Here is a 27,662-nt window from a genome sequence, read left to right on the forward strand (position 1 = left end):
ATGATTTCTTGTTCCCCCTCAACAGCATCAGTCACGGTGACTGTTTCTATTGGCCTGGAAGGTTCTTCATCCTCACTATTCTGGGTTACTTCAGTTCTGGAGGTGGATGCAACAGTCGTTGGGTCTGTTGCTTCCAGAGAAGAATCGAAGAGTGAGAGGTGCTACGTGTTCCCCCGAGTTCTTGATCTCCTTTGAAGGTGACAGTCTCTGTGTCTGTTGCAATTCAGTGCTGGGAGCTTCTTCATCCGCGAACACGAAGTCCTTTCGAACAAGACCAATCTCAAACTCATCATCCATGTGTTGTACCTTTCCAATACCAATTACTTCACCTTTCTTGTTGTCACCAAACCTTACCGTGCCACCATCATATGCTTTAATTGAGAGGAATTGGCTTCTATCACCCGTCATGTGACGAGAGCATCCACTATCCAAGTACCAATTGCGGCCGCCTCTCACCAAGCCCTACACAAGATTAGTTTTTGAGTTTAGGAACCCAAATGAATTTGGGTCCCTTTTTGTGATCAACATAACTTGTGGTGTCTTTCTTAATGCTCATTTGCTTTAAAGTTTTGGTATTCTTGTCAATGTCATCAAATCGTTTTATACATCCATTAAAAACATGACCATTGTCACCACAATAATTGCAAATGATGTATTCGGGAAGACCTACATACTTCCTTCCTCTAAAATCGTTTTTAGGCTTCTGGATGCAACAGTCAGTCTGACTGTTCCATTTGAAGCCCAAACCAGCAACTTTATCACATTTCTCGGTTTGATTCGTGAGGAAGTTTAACACGGTTTGACTTCCTTCCCATTTTTCAGTGATGTTCTTAGCATTAACAAGTTCATTGGTCAAGTCATTGACACGTGAGAGAAGATGCAAATTCTTTTCCTTTTCTCTTTTAAGTTCATCATTGTTAACACTTTCTATGGACAATCTTTTCTCAACAATGAAGTCATGGGTGTGGTTGTTGAGTTTAGACACGAGATATATGATTCTTTCTTTGGACTCTTCATATTTGGATGTCATTTCGTCAAGTCTTTTGTTTAGATCAACAACTTCATCGGATCTACGGTGAGGAGAAGAGCTAGAAGTACTACATTCAGGCATACCTTTTTGAAAGAAGGTAAGCCTATCATGGAGATCTTCTATTTCATTCTTGAGACAAACAACCTCACTCTTAAGACACTCGTTTTCATTTTCCAACCATTCACTCTTTCTTTCAGACTTGTCTAAATCGTGGTCAGAAGCAACAGTCTTAGACACTGTTTATCTTAAGTCTACAACTTCAACTACAAGGTCATAGATCTCATTTTCAAGAGCATCTTTGTCCTTCAAAATGTCATCACGTTCCTTGGTTAGAGAGGAAACTTGCATCACCAAGGTAGTATTGACATTTTCAAGGTCAGAGACATCAGTGGGGGTCAACCTAAGACGCTCAAGTTCTTTAGTCAAATGTTTGTTTATCTTGTTGACTCTTTTAACTTCATTATATGCCTCAGAAGTGACAGTGACGCAGTCTGTTGCTTTTAGTTCATTTTTCAGATTAAAGTTCTCTTGAGCAATTTCCTCAATCTCATTTTGCATTACCTCGAGTTTATCATTTTGAAACCGACACTTATCAAAAAGTTGGTCAAGAAGCTTACATACTTTCTCTTTGGAGTAAGTTCTAGCCTTGGCCTTTAGATGATTTACCTCGTTGTCAGAATCGGAGTCGGAATCGTCGGGGTTAGCCATGAGGCATCTTAGGTGTTCAAGTTTTGAGGTTTTTGAGACTTTTTCTTTACCATGATTTGCAAGACACATTTTAGCCTCAAGTTCCTCCTCGATGAGTTCCTCATCTTCCTCGGAGTCGGACATTCCCCAAATAGCACTCATGACTCTATGTTTATAGTCCTTTTTAACTTTTTCTCTTCTTTCCTTAGATTTGATTTCTTCCCACTTGGGACATTCTTTAATTTGGTGAGTTTTATCACCACATTTAAAGCATCCCACGGTGGAGTTAGGTCGTTTCTTAGGAAAGCGTTTTTTCGAGTAATTATTAGTGAACCTTTTGTTACCTTGTCCATTGACCAACCCGGCTAGGTTCCTTGTGAACATAGCAAACTCGTCTTCCTCCTCATCTTCTTCATCACTTGGAGAAGATGTAAGGGCGAGACTCTTTCTATAATACTCCGTATTTATAAGTCCTGGGGTACTCTATCGAGTAAGGGTAAGTTGCGTTTTAGAAAAGTTTCTGACCTGTTGGGTACTCGATCGAGTAGCTGGGACACTCGATCGAGTAAGGGGGTACTCGATCGAGTACCTTGGGTACTCGATCGAGTAGCCGGTTTTACGGGGAGTTTTCTCGGGTTTTGTTAATTATGCGATTAAGGTATTTAAGCTTCGTCGTCATTATTCTAAATCACTTTTACAAAACCTAAATTACTGTTTAAGAGAGAAAGCAAACAAGTTCATCTTCTTAATCGCATTCTTAGCAATTCCCGGAGTTCAGACGGTCAGTTCTTGTCGTTGATTATACCGTTGAGTTCCTTGCGTCGAGGGTAAGATCTATGTACCCTTTTTATTGTATTTCCTTTGAATTGGTTAAACCCTAATTTAGAGATTGGGGGTTTTATGTGTAGTATGTGATTTTGGTAGCCTCTATGTGTTGTATGATAGGAGGAGGGTTCATAGAAGAGGCTTTTTGACTCAGCAGTAGAGACCGTCTGATTGTGTGCATACCAGGTAGGATTTCCTACTCAGTATTAGTCCCATAATGGGATATTGGTTGATGTATTGTATTTGGTTGTTTGACATAATAATTGTCTTTGTGATTGTGGTTGTGATCGTTGTTGATGGTTCACGAGGCGTGGCCTCTACCGAGTGGGGTCACTTGCGGGAGTGGCTTCACGCCCTAGTTTCGCCTTCGTGGAACCCGCCAGGAAGGGAGGGATGTGCACATTAATGGACAGGGTTATCGCTCACTATGTGGAGCGGGGATTTGGTGGGTACGGTGCGCGTCCCCCCATCGGCGGGCTGGTCCGGTGGATAGTCGGTGATCGAGATGATTGGATTTGGCGTGGATGTGTGTGTGTGACGATTAAGTGTTTTGTTTATCTTATTGTTAGTATGTATTGAATTGTGTGATTAGTATCGACCCGGTGTTGTTTTGTAAACTGCGGTGATCCATTCGGGGATGGTGAGCAGATATTGAGCAGGTATTGAGATGAGTACTTGGGATAGCTGGGATTGCCACGACATGATGATAGGAGTCTTCATTTGTAGCTTATTAGTTATTTACATTTCGGATTAGAACATCGGTTTGAGAACATGTATCGTACTTTTGGTTTGGTTTTGAGGATTGTAACTATTCGCTAATTATTTATAATAAACGTTGTTTCTTCATTGTTGTTTGATTATCATTGCCTCGGGTAACCGAGATGGTAATGTCTTCATACCTGAGTGGTCCTGGTAAGGCACTTGGAGTATGGGGGTGTTACAAATGGTATCGAGCGACGATCCCGAAACCGTAACCAATGAACCTAATGAACATAGGGAGTCAATTAAAATGAACCGGGGTAAAAGTTGTAGGAGCTAATGCAAAGGCTTGGGAGACGTCCTAAAGTCGCAGGGTCGCCCTACAACTTTGAACCGGTCACATGGGGGAGTGTTTGTCGAGTCGTATGTGTGTTTGGTTAACTTGTGTAAGAAGGTGATGAAATGTGTTAATTGTTGGATGTTCGAGGTTGAAGGTTGAGAATGTTAAAGGTTAATGAAATATGTGGAAACTGTTGATGGAATGATAGCATGTTGAATGTTTTACAACGCGGCATTTAATAACATGATGAAATGATCTCTTAGATAGTAGAAAAGATGCGTAGCATGTTTATTATGATATAATGTGGTTTATAAAGTTTAGCATGTTAGCATATGACGTAACATCTTTGGTAGCTTTTATGAATTGGCATGACTCGATCGAGTGGGGACCGACTCGATCGGGTGGGTTTGACGGTTTTGAGTCCGAATCGTGTTTTTGGGTACTCGATCGAGTAACTATGGGTACTCGATCGAGTAGGGGGTCACTCGATCGAGTAGCCTAGCTACTCGGTCGAGTAGGTAAGAGATCAGAAGGTCTGTTAGGGGTCTGATGTTTGGGTACTCGATCGAGTATGTTGGGCACTCGATCGAGTAGCCCGTTACTCGATCGAGTGTGTTTGGGAACTCGATCGAGTAGGTCCTGGGTGGCGTGTTTTCGTGTTTTGAAGTTTAGTACGTGTGTTCATATCTACCCTTCTTATATATGTATAGTTTCAAGATGCCGCCCAAGAAGACTGCTTTGTATGCGAGAGCTGAGCTTATGACCATGGATGACATCGTTAAGATGTTAGAGCACCAGGATGCTCTTATTGAGACCCTAAAGAAAGTGAATGAGGATAAGAATAAAGATAAGGAGAAGGAGGCTGATCACTCTAAAATCAGCCTCTATATAGCGAGGTTTAACCCGAAAGAATATAAGGGAGTTGGGGAGCCTAATCTTCTTGATAGTTAGCTGAGAGAGATGGAGAACATATTAGACTTGGTTCACTTTGTCCGATGAGATGAGGTGGAACAGCTGCGTTCTATCCGAGGGAGGCGGTGGCAAGTGGTGGGATTCAGTGAAAGTGAGTGCTAAGGAGATATATACAAACCAAGGCTTACCTGCTATACCTTGGGAGGAGTTTCGTAGGGCTGTGAGGAAGGAGTTTGTACCGGAACATGTGAGGAGTAAGTTGAGAGAAGAGTTTGATGGTTTTAAGATGACCGCCGAGATGTCGTGGTTTGAGTACTACAGTCTGTTCAATGAGAAGTCTAGGTATCGAGGATATGGGTTTGAGTGAGGAGAATCGGCATTGAGGTTTGAGAGGGGTTGACCCCTAAGATTATGGATAAGTTACCCGTGGGAGTCCTTACTGATGTTAAGGAAGCTTATGAGAGGGCCGGGAGAGCTGAGAGAGGTGGTAGAGATGGCTCGGGAGAGGCTAGGTGGTGAGAAGAGGAAGTCCGAGAGCGAGGGTGGTGGCCAATCGAATCACAAGAAAGGCAACCACAATCAGTCTAAGGGATTTTCTTCCGGGTCCGGGTTCGATCTTGGGCTTCCTTTGGGCGTGGCCGTGGAAGTGTGAGTAATAGTTGGGGAGTGACTGCTATATTTGTGGTGGTGTAGGCCACAAGAGACATGAGTGCACAAGTGCACCGGGATCTTTCCGAGAGACCGCGCAGAGTTTCGCGAGCAATGACCGGGCTGGATCATGGCCAAACCGGGAAGCCGAGTTACGAGTGGAGGCAACCGCAACGGCGGTAATTCTTATCGAAACCACCAGCGAGCAACAACAACAATCAAGGGTCGGGTGCTAAGCCGACCACCTCGGCCCAAGATCTTGTCCGGGGAGGTGGGCGGAAGACCGATGGCAAGTTATTCATGATGGAGAAGAAAGCGGTGAGGAAGATGCGCACGTTATCACCGGTACATTCCTTGTTAATGGTATTCGTACCTTTGTTTTGTTTGATTCGGGGGCTTCTCAGTTGTTTGTGTCTTCGAGTCATGTTAAACAGTTGGGTTTGAGAGTATATGAGTCTGTTAGTGAGCAAGTTTTCATACCTTCGGGCGAGTCTGTATCTTGTGGGAGATTGTTTAGAGATGTATCTACGATAGTTGGGCAAGTTGATTTCCCTGTAGACTTGCTGGAGTTTCCTATTAACGGTTTTGAGATGATAGTTGGGATGGATTGGTTAGGAAAGTATAAAGCTAAGATAGACTGTCATCAAAAGAAAGTGTCTTTAAGAGGTCCTAAGGGTGTCAGTGTGTCTTATCGTGAGTTTCTAGTCAAACCCAAAGTTAAGTTGATTGCAGCTGTCACCTTGAAGTCTTATCTGAGGAAGGGATGTCCTTTGATCTTGTGCCATGTGAGAGATGACCGGATAGAGAGTCCGACAGTTGATGAGATATCAGTGGTGGGAGAGTTTGCAGATGTTTTTCCAGAGGAGATTACGGGGTTGCCACCGAAGAGGGAGATAGATTTCACCGTTGAGTTGAAGCCAGGGACGGGGCCGATCTCTAAGGCACCGTACCGTATGGGTCCTAGGGAGATGGAGAAGCTTAGGAAGCAGTTGGATGATCTGATAGAGAAGGGATACATTAGACCAAGTGTATCGCCGTGGGGAGCACCAGTTCTTTTCGTGAAGAAGAAAGATGGGAGTTTGAGGTTATGCATAGATTGGGGTGGAGTCGAACCGAGTGACGATAAAGAACAAGTATCCTTTGCCAAGGATAGATGACCTGTTTGATCAGTTGAGTGGTGCATCAGTCTTTTCTAAGATTGATTTGAGGTCGGGGTACCATCAGGTGAAGATTAGAGAGGTGGACATACCAAAGACAGCTTTCACGTCGAGGTATGGCCATTATGAGTATGTGGTAATGCCGTTTGGGTTGTCTAATGCGCCAGCAGTGTTTATGGATTTGATGAATAGAATCTTCAGACAGTTCTTGGACCAGTTTGTGGTGGTATTTATCGATGACATCTTAGTCTACTCTAAGACTAAGGAGGAGCACGAGGAGCATCTGAGGATCGTGTTGCAGACTTTGAGGGATCATGAGTTGTATGCTAAGTTATCCAAGTGTGAGTTCTGGTTAGAGAAAGTTGCTTTTCTGGGGCATGTAATCTCTAAAGATGGGGTAGCTGTGGATCCGGCGAAGATAGAGGCAGTGACAAGGTGGGAAGCACCGAAGAATGTTGCCGAGGTTAGGAGTTTCTTGGGTTTAGCTGGATACTACAGACGGTTCGTGAAGGATTTCTCCAAGATAGCTAGACCTATGACAGCGTTGATGAGGAAAGAGAACAGGTTTCGTTGGGATGAGAGTTGTGAGACGGCGTTCCAAACATTAAAGGAGCGTTTGACCACAGCTCCTGTCTTAGCATTGCCTGAAGGGACCGAGAACTTTAAGGTTTATACAGATGCCTCGAAGAATGGGTTGGGATGTGTGTTGATGCAGAATGGTAAAGTGATTGCATATACTTCTAGGCAATTGAAGCCTTATGAGGAGAACTACCCTACTCATGATCTGGAGTTGGGTGCAGTGGTGTTTGCTCTCAAGATATGGAGACATTACCTTTATGGAGCAATCTTTAAGGTATTTTCTGATCACAAGAGTCTCAAGTACATCTTCACACAGAAGGAGTTGAACATGAGACAGAGGAGGTGGATGGAGCTGATTGGCGATTATGACATGGAAATCATCTACCATGAAGGGAAGGCCAATGTTGTTGTTGATGCTTTGAGTAGGAAGAGTGTACATTCTCTGTGTACAGCTCTATCTTTGATGAGGCTGAGAGATGAGGTAGCGAGTTTTGGGATACATATGATGCAGAAAGGAGATGCCATGGGTGATATGACAGTACATCTTGAGTTTTATGATGACATTCGAGGTAAGCAGGCTTTGGATCCTAAGATAATGGAGTGGAGAGCTGGAGTAGAGAAAGGGACAGTGTCCCGGTTTTCTATTCATACAGATGGTAGTTTGAGGTTTGATGGTAGGTGGTGTGTTCCTAATGATGAGGAGTTGAAAAAGACTATCATGACAGAGGCACATTGCACACCATATTCAGTACATCCGGGTGGAGACAAGCTATACAAGGATTTGAAGAAAACGTTTTGGTGGCCTGGGATGAAGAAAGAGACAGCTGAGTTTGTGTCCCGTTGTTTGACATGCCAGAGAGTTAAAGGGGAACAGCGATGACCACAAGGTAAGATTCAGTCTTTAGAGGTACCTGAGTGGAAGTGGGAATCCATTTTCATGGATTTCATTGTGGGTTTGCCAAAGAGTCAGCAAGGTAACAATATGATTTGGGTGATAGTGGATCGTCTGACCAAGTCAGCTCACTTTGTTCCAATGAAAGATACATGGACTAAGGCACAATTGGCTATGGCCTATCGAAAGAACGTGCTTAAGTTACATGGAGTCCCTAAGGACATAGTGTCTGACAGAGATGCGAGGTTTATATCGAGGTTTTGGAAGGAGTTGCAGGAATCGTTGGGAACAACTTTGAAGATGAGTACAGCATTTCATCCTGCGACAGACGGGCAGACTGAGAGAACAATCAAGACTCTTGAGGATATGTTGCGAGCTTGTGTGATGGATTTTGGTGGTAGCTGGGAGCAGAGGTTGGACTTGATAGAATTTTCTTACAATAACAGCTATCACACCAGTATAGGTATGGCACCGTTTGAGGCTTTGTATGGGAGGAGATGTAGGAGTCCAATCTGTTGGGACGATAGTCTTTGAGGCAAAGTGGTTTTAGGACCAGAGATGGTGCATGAGATGGTGGAACAGATTAAGATGATCAGGAACGGATGAGAGCGGCTCAGGATCGACAAAAGAGTTATGCAGATCTACATCGCCGGGACATAGAGTTTCAAGTTGGGGACAAGGTTCTTTTGAAAGTGTCTTTTATGCGTGGGGTTATGAGATTTGGGAAGAAAGGCAAGCTAAGTCAGAAGTTTATAGGGCCTTATGAGATCTTAGAGCGAGTTGGGGAAGTTGCTTATCGTCCGGCTTTACCAAATGTGCATTAGAGAGAGTGCATAATGTGTTTCATGTATCGCAGCTGCGGAAGTATGTGAGTGACCCGTCACATGTGTTAGAGGCAGAGAGCTTAGAGCTAGATGAGTCTTTATCATACCTTGAGGTGCCGAAGCAGATTCTAGACCGAAAGGTTAGAAAGACTAGGAGTGGTGAGACAGTTTTGCTTAAGATCCTGTGGTCTAACCACGAGACCGAGGAAGCTACATGGGAGCCAGAGGAAGCTATGAAAGAGCGTTACCCTTTCCTTTTTGATCAGGTATGTATGGTTACGGGGACGTAACCTTGTTTCTTTTGGGGGGGTAGGAGATGATCGCGCACAGTTTTTAAGAGTTTTATACCCCTTTTATATGTTGTGTCGGTATGTTTTATGTTGAATTTTGTTCTGGTTGTTGAGTCGGGAATGTTATGGGATTACCTTTGTTTAGTAGTGGTTTGAACTTCGGGGACGAAGTTCCTTTTAAGGAGGGAAGACTGTAATACTCCGTATTTATAAGTCCTGGGGTAATCTATCGAGTAGGCCTTACTCTGTCGAGTAAGGGTAAGTTGCGTTTTAGAAAAGTTTCTGACCTGTTGGGTACTCGATCGAGTAGCTGGGGCACTCGATCGAGTAAGGGGGTACTCGATCGAGTACCTTGGGTACTCGATCGAGTAGCCGGTTTTACGGGGAGTTTTCTCGGGTTTTGTTAATTATGCGATTAAGGTATTTAAGCTTCGTCGTCATTATTCTAAATCACTTTTACAAAACCTAAATTACTGTTTAAGAGAGAAAGCAAACAAGTTCATCTTCTTAATCGCATTCTTAGCAATTCCCGGAGTTCAGACGGTCAGTTCTTGTCGTTGATTATACCGTTGAGTTCCTTGCGTCGAGGGTAAGATCTATGTACCCTTTTTATTGTATTTCCTTTGAATTGGTTAAACCCTAATTTAGAGATTGGGGGTTTTATGTGTAGTATGTGATTTTGGTAGCCTCTATGTGTTGTATGATAGGAGGAGGGTTCATAGAAGAGGCTTTTTGACTCAGTGAAGAGAGACCGTCTGATTGTGTGCATACCAGGTAGGATTTCCTACTCAGTATTAGTCCCATAATGGGATATTGGTTGATGTATTGTATTTGGTTGTTTGACATAATAATTGTACTGTGATTGTGGTTGTGATCGTTGTTGATGGTTCGCGAGGCGTGGCCTCGGCTGAGTGGGGTCACTTGCGGGGAGTGGCTTCACGCCTAGTTTCGCCTTCTGTGGAACCCGCCACAGAAGGGATGTGCACATTAATGGACAGGGTTATCGCTCACTATGTGGAGCGGGGATTTGGTGGGTACGGCTGCGGTCCCCCACTGGCAGGGCTGGTCCAGTGGACAGTCAGTGATCGAGATGATTGGATTTGGCGTGGATGTGTGTGTGTGACAGTTAAGCTGTTTTGTTTATCTTATTGTTAGTATGTATTGAATTGTGTGATTAGTACTGACCCCGGTGTTGTTTTGTAAACCTGCGGTGATCCATTCGGGGATGGTGAGCAGATATTGAGCAGGTATTGAGATGAGTACTGGGATAGCTGGGATGCCACGACATGATGATAGGAGCCTTCCGCTGTAGCTTATTAGTTATTTACATTTCAGTTAGAACAGTCAGTTTGAGAACATGTATCGTACTTTTGGTTTGGTTTTGAGGAGTGTAACTATTCGCTAATTATTTATAATAAACGTTGTTTCTTCATTGTTGTTTGATTATCATTGCCTCGGGTAACCGAGATGGTAATGTCTTCATACCTGAGTGGTCCTGGTAAGGCACTTGGAGTATGGGGGTGTTACACTTTCCCTTTGATGACTCACTAGAATGCTTATCGAGGTTAAACTCGTGAGCCATTAGTGATCCCATTAGTTCATGAAGAGATAGGGTTGACAAGTCTTTAGCTTCCTCTATGGCGGTGACTTTAGGTTGCCATTTAGGAGTTAGACTACGAAGGATTTTTCGAATGATGTCCTCGGACTCGAAATTCCTTCCTAGACTTTTAAGCTCATTAATAATACAAGAAAAACGAGAAGAGAAACTATTTAAAGACTCGTCCTTTGACATTCTAAACATCTCATATTGTTGAATGAGTAGGTCAATACGGTGTTTTCTTACTTGGGACGTCCCTTCATAGGCAAGTACAAGGGAATCCCAAATAGATTTTGCCGTAGGACACCCGGAGATTCGACTAACTTCCCCCTCACCAACACAACGTTGAAGAATCGACATTGCTTTGGAATTCTTTTCGGCAAGCTTGAAGTCGTTCTCATTGTAATTTCTTTCCTCTTTTGTCTTGGTGAAACCGTTTAGAATATCGGTTTCCTCAATGGCAAGAGGTCCATTTTGGATGATGTTCCAACATTGATAATCGATACTTTTGATGTAATGTTCCATTTTGAGTTTCCACCATCCAAAATTCGAACCGGTAAAGACCGGGATCTTGGAGTGTTTCTCGGAATCCATTACCCACGAATCAAACTCTAAGGCGGTTAGCCTCGATCAAGAGCACGAGGCTCGATACCAATTTTGAGTTTATGGATTCAAGTACCTAAGAGGGGAGGGGTGAATTAGGTACTATTTAAAAATTTATAACTCCAACTTTATTGAATTAAAGTGAGTTACGAGGACAAAAGAGATGAGAAGATACTTTGAATAATATTGAAAGATTGAACAAGTATCCCAATGAATGTTTGCTGAAGTATGAAAGTAACAATCGTTCTGACTGTATCTATTTGTCTAAGTTTGTGGAATATGATGCAGACCAAATGCGAAAAGATGATGAATTACTTCTAAGGTTAAGCAAAGCAAAACAAACAAACAAACAAAGTAAATTGCAGCGGAAATAAAGTAAAAACAATGAACACGAGATTTTTGAATTGGTTCGGCAAATACTCAAGTGCCTACGTCCAATCTACCTTTTTATTGCTTTCTTTTAGTGGTCTACTCCGACAACTAAAAGACCCTTACAATAAAAGACACCAACCTACTCCGGTTGTAAAGCTAGTACAAGAACTACTCCGTTCTTGTGACAAGCTAACTCGCAACCTACTCCGGTTGCCAACTCACAACCTACTCCGGTTGCCAAGAGTTAAAGACTACTCCGTCCTAAACTCTACTAACACACTTAGAATGTTATAGGATAAAGTTTCCACTAACATATTCTTAGCAAAGAATAGAGATGGACAACTTTTACAAGATCAACAATTCTTAAGCAAGAGAGTTTAGTATAAAAGTAACAGTAGCCACGACTGTAACAACTTGAAGACTTTTAAAGGTTTTGCATATAAACGCGATTTTTATGCTTTAAAAACAATTTGCAAAGATGGAAAAATTAATTCAGAAAAGTCTTGAGGATTTATGAAGGAGGGGCTCGCCTTTTATAGAGGAAATGGATGAGGAGGTTGCTAGGGTTTTGAAGGGTCAAAGACCTCACATGTGAAGGGTATTTGCAACCACCCAAAACTTGCACCAAAGAGGGCTCTTTTGCAAAGGCAAGAATAGGGAAAGATGGTTTGAAAGATATCCTTAAAAGCTCATGCAAATTCAGAAAACAAAGAGAGAAAAGACAAGTCACATGATGACAAGTTAACACAAAAATGGCAAAAACCTTCTTTGTTTTCTTAAAGAACCAAAGGGTTGAATTTGCATAAAGAGGAAACATTTTGAATAATAATAATTCAAACCACTCTTTAATGAAGACCATCTCCTTAATAAAAATCTGATTTTTATCTTTGAAAAATAAGAGTCACGTGAGAGCATTTGAAAGATAAAAAGGGACTTCAAGTTTTACGAGTTGTGGCAACAATCCAAGCAGCTGTTTACTTGTGAAAGCAACAGTCGTCTGGACTGTTTCTATTACTCTAATATACTCTACTTTCTCACTTGTACATTAGATGACACATGACTTAATACAATGGGATGATTAACAACTTCAACACTTCTTAATCCATGCTTGATTACATCAATAATCCTGAAAAGGTAAACTAAGATGACACAAATCAAATGGGCATGTTATCATCAACATAAGGAACCCAACATTGTTCTTCCTCCTTTGTCTCAGTCGGAGTCTTTATCTTCAATTATATTATTAATGTGTAATCACTGCACTTAGGGAGATTAAAAATAAGAGAGGAGAGAGATTTGGTTTATGTGAGTGGGTATGGTGAAATTAATTATCGAGCTAAGTTGTTAATGGTGTGCTCATGGTGGTTTATGATGATGCTAAGAGATTAATCAATGGTGATTGAGGGACTTATGGTGGGTTGTTGTTGTTGTTGTGGGCCATGAGGTGGAAGTGTAGATACCTCATTTTTGCACTTCCCGCAAACCACCCGGTGATGATTGGGCCGCATGTTTGGTACGCGGAACGATTTGTGACAATTCGTAAGATTATCGTCAAGTAATTGCTCAAATATTAATGTCTACCTCTTAGTTGTCATCTACGTCCCGATACGGTCGTTTTTGAGAATTAGAGTACAATGAGTCCGGCCCAAAACCGTCTCCATTTTCTGATAACCGTTAAATCCCGAGTCAGAATGTTCTGGAATGTTCCGGATATTTCTATTCCATATTTCATAAATTTTATCTTTTAGTAAACAATTTCCCGTAATATTCACATAAGATATTAAGGAAAACCGAATTATTTCCGTCCTACCATAACTCAAACACGGAAATCTTTCTTCTGCAGGAGGAAACCCCTTGGGAATAGACGCAGCAGGTGCTGCGCCTCTTCCAAGAGACGCAGTCGCCGCGCCTCTTCCCGTGCCCTTTCGCATATTTTTCGTATCTTTTCATATCTTTCCGAGATTCACTTCCAAAGAGTCTCCGAAACCCTAATTCCTTCACGTGATTAGTATAAATAGGAGCCTTCGCTCCTCATATTTCTCACGCGAGTGTCCGCCCTTCTCTTCTCCCTTTGCATTCTAGACTTTGTTCTTACTTTTGGCGTCTACGTGCTTGAACTTTCGACCACGTAAGTTCGGATCCTTCTGAGTACCAGCCTCCCCGTTTGCATGACCGACCAATTTGACCAACTACACATCAATCAACTTAATTAATTAATCATTTTCCTCTTACGAGGGCACTTTCTTTGCATTCGCGTCGAGCATCACTAATCGATATCTTAGTCCTTCTCGTTTCGTCAACATGTAAGTCTAAAGGTGTTAATCTCTCTTTTATTTATTGTATTTTAATTATTGTATCATAATCGATTGTAAGGTTTATGTCGAAAATACCATTAAAACCGACTTCTAAAACCATGCTTTAAAACCTCTTTTTACGGATTTCAAAGAGATAATCGTCGAGAAAGGACGCAGCAACTGTTGCGCCTCTTCGAAGGAGCGCAGTTCTTGCTGCGCCTCTTCGTGAGGCTGCCGCAGTTCCTGCTTCCTTTCTTCTTCGCTCGTCCTCTGTTATTCGTCCCAAAATCCTTTCTTTTGTTTTGTTTGTTTGTCAATTCATCATCGTGTCAGTATATAATTCACATGTATATTTATAAACATCATCATTAACATGCTTTTAATCGTCACAAATCCGACTTAAATCCCTAATAACCAATATTTGCGGGTTTTCGTCATTAAATTCAATTCCGGGTTGTAGAGATTCAATTCATCAATATTGGGTTTCTGGAATTCGTCTTTGATATAGTTTTCACCTGTCTTTTGTCGTATCATCGCATATTCGTCATTAATCCATCGTATCTAACTTAGTTAATTGATTTAATTTGTTTGACTCATTAATATTTTTCACTTCTATCATTAATCCATCTTATGTTAATTCGTTTAATTCCGTCTTATTCATGTTTTGCTGTTTTCACGACCCGTTCATATGTTAAATAACATGCTAATCACTTCCATCCGAGTAGATAATACCAATTGATCATTAAATCACCAATTAACATTAACGGCTTGCAATTACGGCTTCACAGCCAGAATCGAGTAGGGAAACAGCAGCGTCTGCGCGCCTATTCCAAAGGCGCTTCCTCTTACTGCTCCTCTGGCCGAGTTTCGTCCCTGAACTCCGTTTCTGCCTTGACCTAGTTTAATTAGTTTACGTATTAACTAACTATTAACCGTAATATCGCGCTGATTCCTGTTTGTTAATTTAGTTTCTTTCATTCTTTTATTCTTTTTTCCCAAATCATCCGTTTTAAAGGTATTTTCGACATAAATCGCCTATTCCAATGTAATTATTGTAATTTTCATTATTGTAATTTGTAATTATTGTATTTCTTTTATTGTTTGTATGTTTTCACATGTAAATGAGCATTAAATCCTACTTCGACCCAATTGTATGCAAATTATGTGTCAACCGACTTAGTATTAATTCTCACATGCTAGGATTAAAACTTGGATGTTGCATTGCATGCATATAATCGACGATATATCAAGTATAGATAACTTCCCTAATCATTATTAGAGGCCGCTATCGAGGCGGGCGGGATTAGGTGTTCGATCAAAAGATCTTCCTAATACGTACCCTCACCCCTTACTCCAGATATCTGTGAACACCCGTGTTCATTGGCATCCACGAGAGTCATTCTAGACATAGAATGCTAAGGGTAACGATTGCTTAGTGTTCATGTCACTACTTTGTGTCTTGACATGACACGAGGTATTCGAACGGTTCCAATTTCCCATAAAAATTGGTGGCGACTCCATACAAAATGCAAACGCTTGTTTCCCAAGCGCCCCCGTGGGCCCATTGTCCACAGTTTGGTGACGTCCACAGTTTGGCGACTCCGTTGGGGATAATACACTTACGTGTAGCCAAGGGTGAAACTTGAACAAGGTTAGGGAATAGTTTGTACAAGACAATTGTCGGTTTTCATAACTCGGTCTTCCTAGATCGTTTATTTGGCCTTCCTAGGCCCAACCCAACCCATTCGACCAATCGTCCCGTCTAAACGGTCCTAATTCTTATTTGGGCCTAAGGATGGATAGCGATTGACGTCATCCATACCATGATGCTTACTCTTGTTTGTATCAAGGGCCTTCGCTACTTGAGGAAATGGATTAGGAATCGGCCTTACTCTGGTTTGGTACGAGCCTCTCCACAGAGTTCGGGTTTGATGGTTCGGTATGGCAACCCACCCTTTAAAGCCAAAACCCTTTTAAATGCACTCAGCCGTTATAATGCTTGTATAAATGTGTATACCTTACGTGATCACCATTTCTAAACAAAACCATGACGATTTTTCAAAAATCAAAACCCATTTTCAAACAAAATTTCGAAATAGGCTCTTAATTAGCGCAAAATCCGGTCAAAACTCTGTCCGTTTGTCGTGTCAAAATTCGGGCCACAAACCCATTTCAAAACCTCACTTCGAGTCCACTCCTACAACTACACTATAGTTGACTAGGACACACATTTTCAAAAAACCTTGTCTTTCTTCAAAATTCACTCAACACAAGTGGCACACACCCACTTCACGAGTCAAAACATTTCTTCTTTTAGCAAGTGTGTTAGAATGGTCGATCGTGTTTTGATTCGCCGCTGATCTCTTATCCAGTTTCCAAGATGCCCGGATCAAGTGATGAAACAAATCTCCACCAACTTCAAGATGGTAATGATTGAATCCTAGCCGCGATAGCCCAAATGCAAGCTACTCAAGAACAAACCTATGACCGCCTTGAGCTCATCGAGGGCCGTATCTATGCCGTAGAGGGAAGGTTGCCTCCTCATGAAAGTGAAGTACTACGTGACTCTGACAACGAATCCAAGGATGAAAATCCTCTCATGGGGATGACTGTAGCTGAGAAAAGACTCCAATACCTAGAGGAGCAATTGATGTACCTTAAGGGGGATGACATTTATAGGGAGAACAATCGCAAGTATGAGGCCGTCAATTCAAAATTGCCAACTAACTTTAGTATGACGGATATCCCTAAGTTCAAGGGACACGAGAACCCTTTGAACCACATCCGTGCCTTCAAGGATTACATGTCTATCAAAGGCATCAAACCCGAGATGTTCTTAAGGATATTTCCTTCATCTCTTGATACCATCCCGAGACAATGGTTCTACTCTTTAGATCACAAGAAGGTCGCTACTTGGGAAGATGCCGCAATCAAGTTCTCTAAACAATATGCGGATAATGCCGAGATCCAAGTCAACATGCGTACTCTAGAGGTTCTTACCCAAAACGACAAAGAAGGATTCACCGACTTCCTAAGTAGGTGGAGGAAGACTAGCACTCAACTAGTTGAACGCCCGGATGAGGCCACTCTTGTGGAGAAGTTTGTGGATAATCTCAAACCCATCTATGCCAATCATTTGAGATACCAAAACATCAAAACTTTCAAGGACTTGACCGTACTAGGGACAAGGATTGAAGATGACATCCGTAAAGGACTCTTGTCCAAAACGGTAGGCCGAGGATATCAAGGGTCCACAAGTCGTTCATACGGCTCCACTAGCAAGACCGACGAAGTTAACCTTCTCGAGCCATCCAAGAAAACTACCCCACCAAGGAAATTCACAAACCTTGGGGACACTTACTCCAACGCTCTAAAAAGGTTAATGAAGCAAGGTAAACTCCAACCCATTGGACCTACTCCCGAACCCGAAAGGAAGTCCAAGTTCTGGGACGAGAATTAGTACTGTGAATACCATAGGGGTAAGGGGCACGACACAGAAAAATGCTACAAGTTGAAAAACGTGCTTCAAGACATGATTGAAGATGGTCGACTACCAATACCACCGAGAGGTAAACCCAACAACACTCAGAATCCTCTTGGGAGTTCTAGTAATCACAAGTGATGAATCTACCTTAGATTGCTCACACCTCATTTCTCCAATCAAAAATGAAATTCATGCAATCGAGAATGAAGGGTTCTACTCCACTATCTCCCCTACCATTTCCGACTTCATCACATGTGCAAGGAGTGTAGATAGGCAAGTTTGGGACTTAGAAAACGTGGTAACAACTTTACGCAATCCCAACGCAACACCTGAAGAACATGTGCCACTAATCTTCTCTCAAAACGCTACTATGCAAGAAATAATCACCGTGGTTGATAAACTAATCGATCAAATCATACGACTAGAAGATGATATCATGAGAATGAGGGAATTAGCTACAATCAATGGAGTTTGGGCCGACGATGACGAGGACGAGTATCTCAATGAAAACTCCCTAGTCAAAGAAATAGTCCAAAATGGTGAAGACCGAGACGTGGACCACCTAACTCGTTCGGGTCGCCCATATCAAAGCACTACTCAAAATGGTCCAACCAACGTCATCATACCAAATGACAACGAAGATGACTCCACTGATCATTTGCTCAAGCAATTACAAAAGACAAAGGCTGATCTTTCAGTCTGGTAATTAGTAGCAAGCTCATTCCCACATCGCCAAGCTTTACTGCAAGCCTTGGCCAAACTAAATGTAGCACATAACTCCACTCCTGAAGATGTAGTCAACTTGGTCTTCCAAGAATCACCAAAGCTAAGTAATCCTATTACTTTCTCGGATGAAGATTTGCCACCTTTTGGCGCTAGTCACAACCTTGCTCTATACATCACTGTCATTTGTCTAAAGAAGAATGTGCCAATGACCTTGGTGGATGATGGCTCCGCAGTCAACGTCATACCCCTCAAAACGGCATACAAGCTAGGCATGAAAGAGTCGGATTGGACCCCCACCAATCAAGGTGTGCGTGCATATGACGGTACACGACGAAAGGTGGTAGGACTTATCAACCTAACCATAGCCACGGGACCAATCGAACGAAAGGTCAACTTCCAAATAGTGGACATTGAAGCTTCATTCAACATACTTCTGGGAAGGCCTTGGATTCACGCTTCCAAAGCGGTAACATCCACCCTCCATCAAAAGATCAAGATCCCACTAAACGGCAAAGTGGTGACGATCACTTCGTCACCCATCAAGGCAATAATCGAAAAGCAATCGAACAATCAAGTCCTTGCGGATCCCGTATACGAACTTGGGGGCTTCCAAAGTGTAAGTGTCATAGAAAGTGAGTTGGCACCCTTATACTATAATCCCTACTCCAACTTGGTGGTCAACCACATACTCAAATCCCAGGGATACTTCCCTGGAATGCCTTTGAACCCTATTCGGAAGAATACCTTCGCACCATACAAGGAAGGCAACTCAACGAGGATACCACTTGGACTAGGGTACAAACCCACAAAAGAGGAGGTTCTCGAAATGCTTGCCCAAGTCCAAAACCGCAAGCACGTAGGAGTCCAAATGCGACCCTATCTCCCTACTTTAAATGGGTACTTTGTTCAAGAAGGAAGTCTAGAACTCTTTCACGGATTTCCTGAGCCTTGGCATTATCTCGAGAGGAAGTTAGCCGGAATCGAGATCTTTCATGATTGCTACTTTATCCCTCCAGAAACGGTTCCTACCGTCAAAACCCGTCAAGCACCTTGTTTAGACGAACAAGTCGTTAGCCTATTGTTTGGAGAAGATCGATTCGTTAGGGCCGCGCAGGATGAGATCATTACCATGATACTACAAGACGATTGCTTCAACCCCACCGCGTTAATCACAGAAAACCGACGCAAGACAGCAGAAAGGATGGAGAAAATCAATCAAGTGGACCAACAATCAAGGAAGATTCTTCAAGCTCACCACTGGAGAAGGAGAGATGTTCAAAGGAGAACCAGAAGACGATGAGTTCGAGTCGGAGTCGGAGTCAGAGTCGGAGTCTAGAGAAGTCATTAGAGAGTCTACTCCTGTCGTCATCCCCACTCCCTTTGTTTCTCCTAGCTTAGTCTCGAGTAGTCACAGTAGTTCGGGAAATGCCCCAACCACTGTCCCTTTGCCGCCACTGACCATGGATCAGTTGGCTTCTCTGTTTCAACTTTACTCAAATTTTAATATGAATAAATCAGGTTCTGCTTACTCTTCGTGTTATCTTGAGTGCAATTCTGTTTACGATGATACTGAGGATGACCAAGACCCAGACTCGATCGAAATACCTCCCTACGTAGCCAAAGAAATATTACAGGAAGGGGAAGGGGGACCAGTAATAGAGGACACCGAACCCATCAATGTAGAAACCGAACTAGAACCCCAAGAACTTAGGATAGGGACTACCTTGAGCTCTACCGAAAGGGCTGATTTCATAGACCTCCTAAATGAATTCAAAGACGTTTTCGCTTGGTCCTACAAAGACATGCCAGGGATCGACAGGGATATCGCTGAACATAGAATTCCGATTAAGCCAGGTTTCAAACCTGTAAAACAGAAGTTTCGACGAATGAGAACAGAATGGGCTCTAAAGATTAAGGAAGAAGTTGACAAGCAATTCAAAGCCGGGTTCATCAAAGTTTCCGAGTATTCTGACTGGGTAGCTAACATAGTACCCGTACCCAAAAAGGATGGGAGAATCCGTGTTTGTGTTGATTTTAGGGACTTAAACAAAGCAAGTCCAAAAGATGACTTCCCTCTACCTCACATCGACATATTGGTGGACAATACTGCAGACCACGCATTACTATTCTTCATGGATGGGTATGCGGGTTATAATCAAATCAAGATGGACATGGAAGATATGCATAAGACCGCATTCGTCACCCAATGGGGAACCTATTGCTATACGGTAATGCCGTTTGGATTGATCAACGCCGGAGCTACATATCAACGCACCGCAACTACTCTCCTACATGACATGATGCACAAAGAAGTTGAGGTATACGTAGATGACATGATTGTCAAATCCAAGGAAAGAGAAGGACATATTGCGAACCTTCGCAAGTTCTTCACAAGGCTACGAAAATACAACATGAGGCTCAATCCTCAGAAATGCGCATTCGGGGTAACATCTGGCAAACTCCTGGGATACGTCGTTAGCCAACGAGGTATATAAATAGATCCTTCCAAAATCAAAGCTCTGATCGAAATGCCACAACCTCAAACATAAAAAGAAGTCAGAGGATTCCTGGGAAAAGTGCAGTATATAAGTCGATTCATATCGAAACTTACGATAATTTGTGAGCCTATCTTCAAGAAACTCAAGAAAACAGACCACACCATGTGGGATGTTGATTGTCAAAAGGCATTCGATCGAATCAAGGAGATATTGGCTAAACCACCAGTGCTCATGCCACCACAACGAGATCAACCTCTTGGTTTATATCTCACAGTAACCGAAACGGCCATGGGTGCCATGCTGGCTCAAACTGTAGGAAGTGAAGAAAGAGCTATCTACTACCTTAGTAAGAAGTTCTTGGAGTACGAGTGCAAATACTCACAACTCGAAAAGACATGCCTCGCTCTTGTGTGGGCAACGAAGAAGCTACGCCATTACATGCTTAGCTACTCCGTCAAAATATACTCCAAAATGGATCCAGTCAAATACCTCTTGGAAAAACCCGTCCTCAACGGACGCCTAGCAAGATGGACCCCGATGCTCTCAGAATTCGACCTCAAATACGTGCCACTGAAAGTTATAAAAGGTCGCGCCGTCGCCGAATTCTTCACAGAAAATCCTATCAACGACGCACAAACAATAGATACTTGGTCATTTCCAGACGAGGATATACTCCAAACTGATGTAGACTCCTGGGACCTGTACTTTGATGGAGCATCGAATTTAAGAGGATTCGGAATAGGGGTGTTGCTCATTTCTCCTGAAGGCGAGCATACACCAATTGCTGTCAAACTCGACTTCGAGGTGACAAACAATGCTGCAGAATACGAAGCTTGTCTCATTGGACTACAAGCGGCAGTGAGCTTAGGCATCAAAAACCTCCGAGTACATGGAGATTCGTCCTTGATCATCAACCAAGTTACGGGATCTTGGAAAATCCGAAGCGAAAGCCTCGCACCTTATCAGGCTAGAATAGACCAAGTCGCTCAATTCTTTGATCACGTAACCTACTTACACCTACCTCGGGAAGAAAATCAATTTGCAGACGCTCTTGCGAAACTTGTATCTTTGATCAACATGCCAGATCATATGATGGAAATGCCTTTGTGCATCGAACGACGGTCAGAGCCGGCTTATGTCCACCAAATCACCGATGAAGAGGAAATCGCACAAGAACCCTGGTTCCAAGCAATCCTGAATTTTAAGCTTAATGGTACAGATCCACCGGATATGGACAAGAGGGGACAACGTGCTATACGCCTACTAGCTTCCCAATACATTCTCATGCAAGGAGAATTATACAAAAGAACACCTCTTGGTGTAGTCCTACGTTGCCTTGATCATTCACAGGCACGAAAGGTGATGGAATTGAAGAAGTCCACGACGGAGAATGCGGTCCTCACATGAGTGGGCCTATAATGGCAAAGAAAATCACACGTTTAGGATATTATTGGACCACAATGGAATCCGATTGCATCAAATACGTAAGACATTGCCACAATTGCCAAATCTTCGGGAACGTGCAACATGTCCCTCCTTCATTGCTCTACACAATGACATCCCCTTGGCCTTTTTCTGCATGGGGAATTGACATAATCGGGAAGATAACCCCAAATTTAACAACAGAGGTCACCTGTTTCATTCTAGTAGCGATTGACTATTTCACCAAATGGGTAGAAGCGGCTTCCTACACTAGTCTTACAGCTAAAAATGTGGCAAAGTTCATACAAAACAACATCATCTGTCGATATGGTTGCCCACATGAGATCATCAGCGATAACGGATCACATTTCCAAGCTGAGACCGAGCAATTGCTAGCCAAATACAAGATTAAGCATCACCACTCTTCGCCCTATAGACCACAGACTAACGGCGCGGTAGAGGCGGCAAACAAGAATGTTGTCACGATTCTCAAGAAAATGATTGACAACTATAGAGATTGGCCAAGCAAGATACCCTTCGCTTTATGGGGGTATCGTACATCTTTTAGGACGCCCACTGGGGCTACTCCTTTCTATTTGACCTACGGCATGGAAGTTGTACAACCAGTCGAGCTAGAAATACCATCCTTGCGTATTTTACTCGAAAGTCAAATCCCTGAAGCCGATTGGAAGAGGGATAGATATGAAGAACGCATCCTCCTGGATGAACGTAGGCTACGCGCCTTGCATAATGTCCAAACATATCAAGCACGTATCAAACGAGCTTTCAACAAAAGGGTTAGGCCAAGAAACATCAAAGAAGGAGACTTAGTGCTTAAATCGGTTAGAGCTCTCTTACCTGTTGACCCACGGGGAAAATTCAAACCTAATTGGGCCGGACCATTTCTAGTCAAATCCATACTCCCGGGGGGTGCGGTTAGAATCACAGACCTAGACGGGAATGAGTTTTCAAACCCCACAAACCTTGACCAACTGAAACGATACTACGCCTAGAATAGGAATGAAAATGCGCCTCGCGTAACCCCACGTGTCGCTCTTGTGGTACTAAATAAACGGTCCCTGGCCAAGCTGAAATAAGCTAATGTCACTGTGCTCTTGCATTTTGGCAAATTCATCATCCTCATATCATCAAATAAACTAAATTCGCACCTTCAGAGTAAGCAAAAGCTCATGCTTCCTTTCTAAGTTCATTACAAGCTCTTGCTTAGAACAATTATTCTTTTACATTTACTCGAACTACGCGCAAGGGTTTGATTTCGCTTTTTAAGTGAATAGGTAGGCAATCCTTCACGGGATTCAACCCATTATATCTAAAATGTAAATAGAAGGACATTTGCATTGCATTTGAAATTCGACAAGAATAATAAATAGAAAACCACGACGGTTTTATAACCATTTAACCTTTTTTATTTCATTCATTTTTCTAATAATAATAGTACGCTACATAATAAAAATAGAATAGGCTAGGATTCTAAAAACCCCACCTTTTTTATTACAACAATAATAATAATAATAATAATCAAATAACAATAAAGACTCGGGCTATTCCTCCATCTTCCCCTTGCCCTTGTCATTCTTGTCATATTTCTTGTCACGACCTCGAGCCGGACGCTCTTGCGCCACTTCAGACCTAATCACCAACGGTCTTTCTCGAGGCCTAGCTTTTCCATTCTTGCCAATCACCATCTCTGCGACAGGAGTAGTCTTTGGTTTCTTCGAAGGATGAACAACTTGAAACCCGGCTTCTTCTTCTCCCTCTGTCAATGCTTCTCTTTCTTTTCTCTCCCTCGCGCACCTTGTAGTCGATGGGCTCGCGCTTCCTCAATTTCTCGCGCTCTTCCGAAGTGGTAGCCTTTCTCCATCTCAGATAAGAATCTGACACCCATAAATCATTGGCGGAGAAATTCAAGAACCACATGTTTCTTTGGGCCCATTTAACAACCCACTCTCTTCGGCTCTCTGTAGTAAGCGCCATAACAGTCTGCGGGACGGTATCAAGCCTCGGGATCGTCTGTTTCAGCCCAACTTGTCTCATCACACTACTACAATTTTACTCAAAGAGGATGCCACTTAGAGTACGGTTGGACACGAAACCGTCTTATATCAGTCAAAAATTTTGGCGCAATTAGTGAAAACATACTTAAAACGGTTAATAGTGACAACCGTCCTTGTTGTAAAAGTAACAAGGACGGTTGGTCAATTAAACCGTCTTCTTATTAAAATACAAGACGGTTATATTACTCGACCATCTCCTTGTATTTTAATACGATGATCGAAATTCCCAATCATATAACCCCTGCTTATTCAAACAATAGGATATACACAAAACCCTTCTTTATACCCTAAAGAACATAAACCATCTCATCGCCTGTCGTTCAACTCTGACGCAACCACCAACGCCTCGCAAACCACCGCCTCAGCATTCTTCTTCATCATAGCCCTAAAGCAACAGCGTAGCACGATCACCGTCAGTCATTCATCGCCTTATCGAGGTGTGTCAATCGTCATATTCTTCATTATGTATCTGATATATGGTTTAGTTAGTACAAATTGATTTCGTGACTATCATAATTGAACAATGAAATCAATTCTATATATCATATTCTGCATTTAATTTCTGACAATTCGTTAATTTCTTGTGCTATTGCTCCAGTTTTTCGTTAATTTGCTTGTGCTTATCCCCAATTCCCTTACTCTGCTTGTGATTATATGCTTAATTGTTGATTTTGCTATATTTATCAATCTTTCTTACTGCAAGCTCTTTCGTATAAGACAGTTTTATAGTTAGATTATCATGAGACCGGCCCTTATAATGAGAAATTGATTATCATTTGCCATAAAATTGGTGAATTATGGTAAACGATACACAGGCAACAATAGTTTTAGATTCTTCAATAAAGTTTAGTTCCTATTCTTTAACTATTAGTTTACCATACGTCGTCACAAAGGTGTTGTTCCGACTCTGATCTTCTGTGTGAGTGAGTATGCCTCATTAGAAATTGCAGAAATTCTGTTGATGGAATTTGATGATGCTTATAATACATGTATCTAGTAACTCGTGTTTCTGTCTTGACCTGTGTCATGTTGATCTTGATAAAGGGGTAAAAAATGGTGTTCGAGTTCTGTTTTGTTTTTTTATTATTTCTCTTGTTTTTTTCTTTTTCATTCTCCTTTAATTGTTTTTTCCCCTTCATCATTTGCTTTTCACCTAGTCTCCTCGTTTTGTTTTTAATTTTTTTTTTTTTTAAAATCTTGTTTACTTTCTTGTGTTTTCCTTCACATGTCCTTCTAATGCTCTCTTTAAATTTTGGCTACCCTTTATATGTTTTACCATCTTCTATGTTAGCAACCCAAATTATTTCGTTGCAAGTCTTTGTTGTAGCCATTGTTGAAGTTCCTAATTACTCCGTACTAAATGTTTTAGTATGCTTTGTTGAGTTTTATAAATTGAATGACTTTTACTGGTCTCATAAGTTGTTTTACGAATGTGATGCAGAAAATTGCTTATTTTCATCTTCTTTGTTTCCGCTTTCATAAGTTTTGATGTGCTTTCGTTTGTTGTGTACAGGCTGAACTTTATGAGCTTATTTTGGAGACAAACAAAGAATGTATAGAGCTCTGTAAACCAGGTGTAAGCATAAGCAACATACACGAGTATTCGGTATGATATTCTGTGGTCTCATAATAAATGCAGTTTGAATTTCTGATTTCTGGTCAGTCAATCTGTCAGTCGTTATGTTTGTGCAGTTGTGCACACAGACAGTGTTTTAGTGTTCCCAAAAAAGCCGATGCTTGTACTTCTGATACATATGAACATATGGAGATTACGGATTTCAATTAAAAAAATACTCTAGAAATTTTGAAAATAGAAGTTACGGAGTAACAAGAGTATCTGCTAATCATAATGTGATGCTGATTATATACGCTAACTGATTGTATGCTATGTGCTTGTGTAGGTTCATAAGCTTCACAAAGGATTAACAAAATTTGGGATATTGAAAAATAAAGCGAGCAGTTACCGATTATATCATCAGCTCAATCCCACAAATATAGGTGTCCCTCATGACTAATGTAATTTTTGTTCACTACTTGGATATTGTTGTCCGAATATTAAGCAAAAAAAGGGACAAAGGCTTTGGCTTGAAATTTTGACATCTAATCAACAATTGGCCGACTTATCTCTTCTTATTTTATTCTTCAGGTCACTATCTAGGCATGGATGTTCATGATTGCTCTACGATCAGCAATGACCGTCCTCTGAAGCCAGGCGTAGTAAGTAGCGTGCATTTTCTCATCTTGTATAAATTCATGTTGGGGTTTTCTTTTCATTTTCCAAAGGAGCGAGGCCCGTCCTTTTTCTTTTCATTGGCTAATTGCGTTGTATATCTAAATACGCTCACTCTATGTTACTCTGACTCTCTTAGAAGTATTCGACATGGCTTGGTTCTTTTTCCTTTTTAATGGAAAACTCCACATGCCTTTGGCCTAAAATGAAGTACGCCAATGTCGTGCCCGTGTACGGCGTCATGCGTACTCAAGGTGATATGAATAGTTCGATTAACATGAGGCTTGAGCTTGCAGAATGGATTTTACCACCGTCCATTTGTTTTCCACATGTTTCTCATTTATTTTTTCTTTCGCCAGGTTATAACAATCGAGCCAGGTATCTACATCCCATCCTCATTTGATGGTCCAGAGAGGTAATGTGCTCTTCATTCTCTTTCATGTTTTTGGCGCTTACTTCATGCTGGTTTATGTCAAAGTTTGCACTCCATAATATCAATCGGTTGCTTCATGCGTGTATTAGATGATCTGGTTGATTATAATATAGGTTCTTAGAAACACTCAATTACTCTTTATGGGTTTCGTCATAAAAAAATAAAAAGAAACACTCAAGTACGTTACTGTGGGCAATGTGAATTTCTCACTCTTTTCATCCTGAAAAAAATTAATCATGTTCAAGCAAGGTCCCATTTTGAAATGAGTGAAGTATGAAGCGCTTCCGTGTTTAGTTCTAGTTACTTCTGAAATTTCACTTAGCCACCCCAGCCAACATAAGGCAAGACACATCCCCGACAAGACGAACTCAAACATGATGCTGACACTTTGCTGACATCATCAGATTGAATTTTTAACTGCGTTAGATAAGAGCAAGAAGAGAACATGGTAAAAAGAACACTTCGAAGAAGAATAAAGAAGAGATAGTCATAGAGGTGGCAAGGGTCCGTTTATGACAAAGGAGAATTAAGGGTTGGAATAAATATAATCTTTTACAAAAGGAGCCGTGTCCGTGTCACCCTAGTTGGCCATGAGTCAAGACATTATACGTGTGGCACTTAACTTTTTAAAATGGAGTGTTCACTAATCATTTTCCTTGGTCGAAGTAAATATTGGATCGTTGAAGTGATTTCAGTTTTCAAGTCACATAACTAATGAAGTGGACTTATTGTATATACGTTGTAGTTGACATGATTTCGAATTTAGTGTCCTACACAGCCATTTGGGACCGTCTTATGTGGATATTATGTCTGCCGATATATGTTCGAGATCATCAGAGGACGATATATTAGTATTATTCCAAATGTACGTGAGTACGTCCTTTCATTTGTTTATTTTGTTTCAATATTTACTTCATTTTATATAAATTAAATATGTTGGTATGTAAATAATTATAATTATGTTTTTTGGTTACTTTGTATGTAGTTCATGATTAAAGCTCCGAAAACATACTCGGTTGAGGAAATTGATGAGATGCGGGAAATT

The 27,662-nt window shown here is 41.7% G+C and overlaps 1 protein-coding gene across 1 annotated transcript; it reads left to right on the forward strand.

Annotated features, from left to right (window-relative positions):
* LOC141587676 (intermediate cleaving peptidase 55, mitochondrial-like) lies at positions 1-26,736 on the forward strand. The gene is made up of 5 exons (XM_074409152.1): positions 1-177; positions 25,468-25,560; positions 25,856-25,952; positions 26,101-26,171; positions 26,544-26,736. Exons 1-5 carry the CDS (start codon positions 1-3, stop codon positions 26,601-26,603), a joined length of 498 nt encoding a protein of 165 aa, XP_074265253.1. The 3' UTR covers positions 26,604-26,736.
* Positions 26,737-27,662: the final 926 nt, after the last annotated feature.

Source organism: Silene latifolia, chromosome 1, assembly GCF_048544455.1.
Source record: "Silene latifolia isolate original U9 population chromosome 1, ASM4854445v1, whole genome shotgun sequence".
Lineage (NCBI taxonomy): Eukaryota > Viridiplantae > Streptophyta > Magnoliopsida > Caryophyllales > Caryophyllaceae > Silene > Silene latifolia.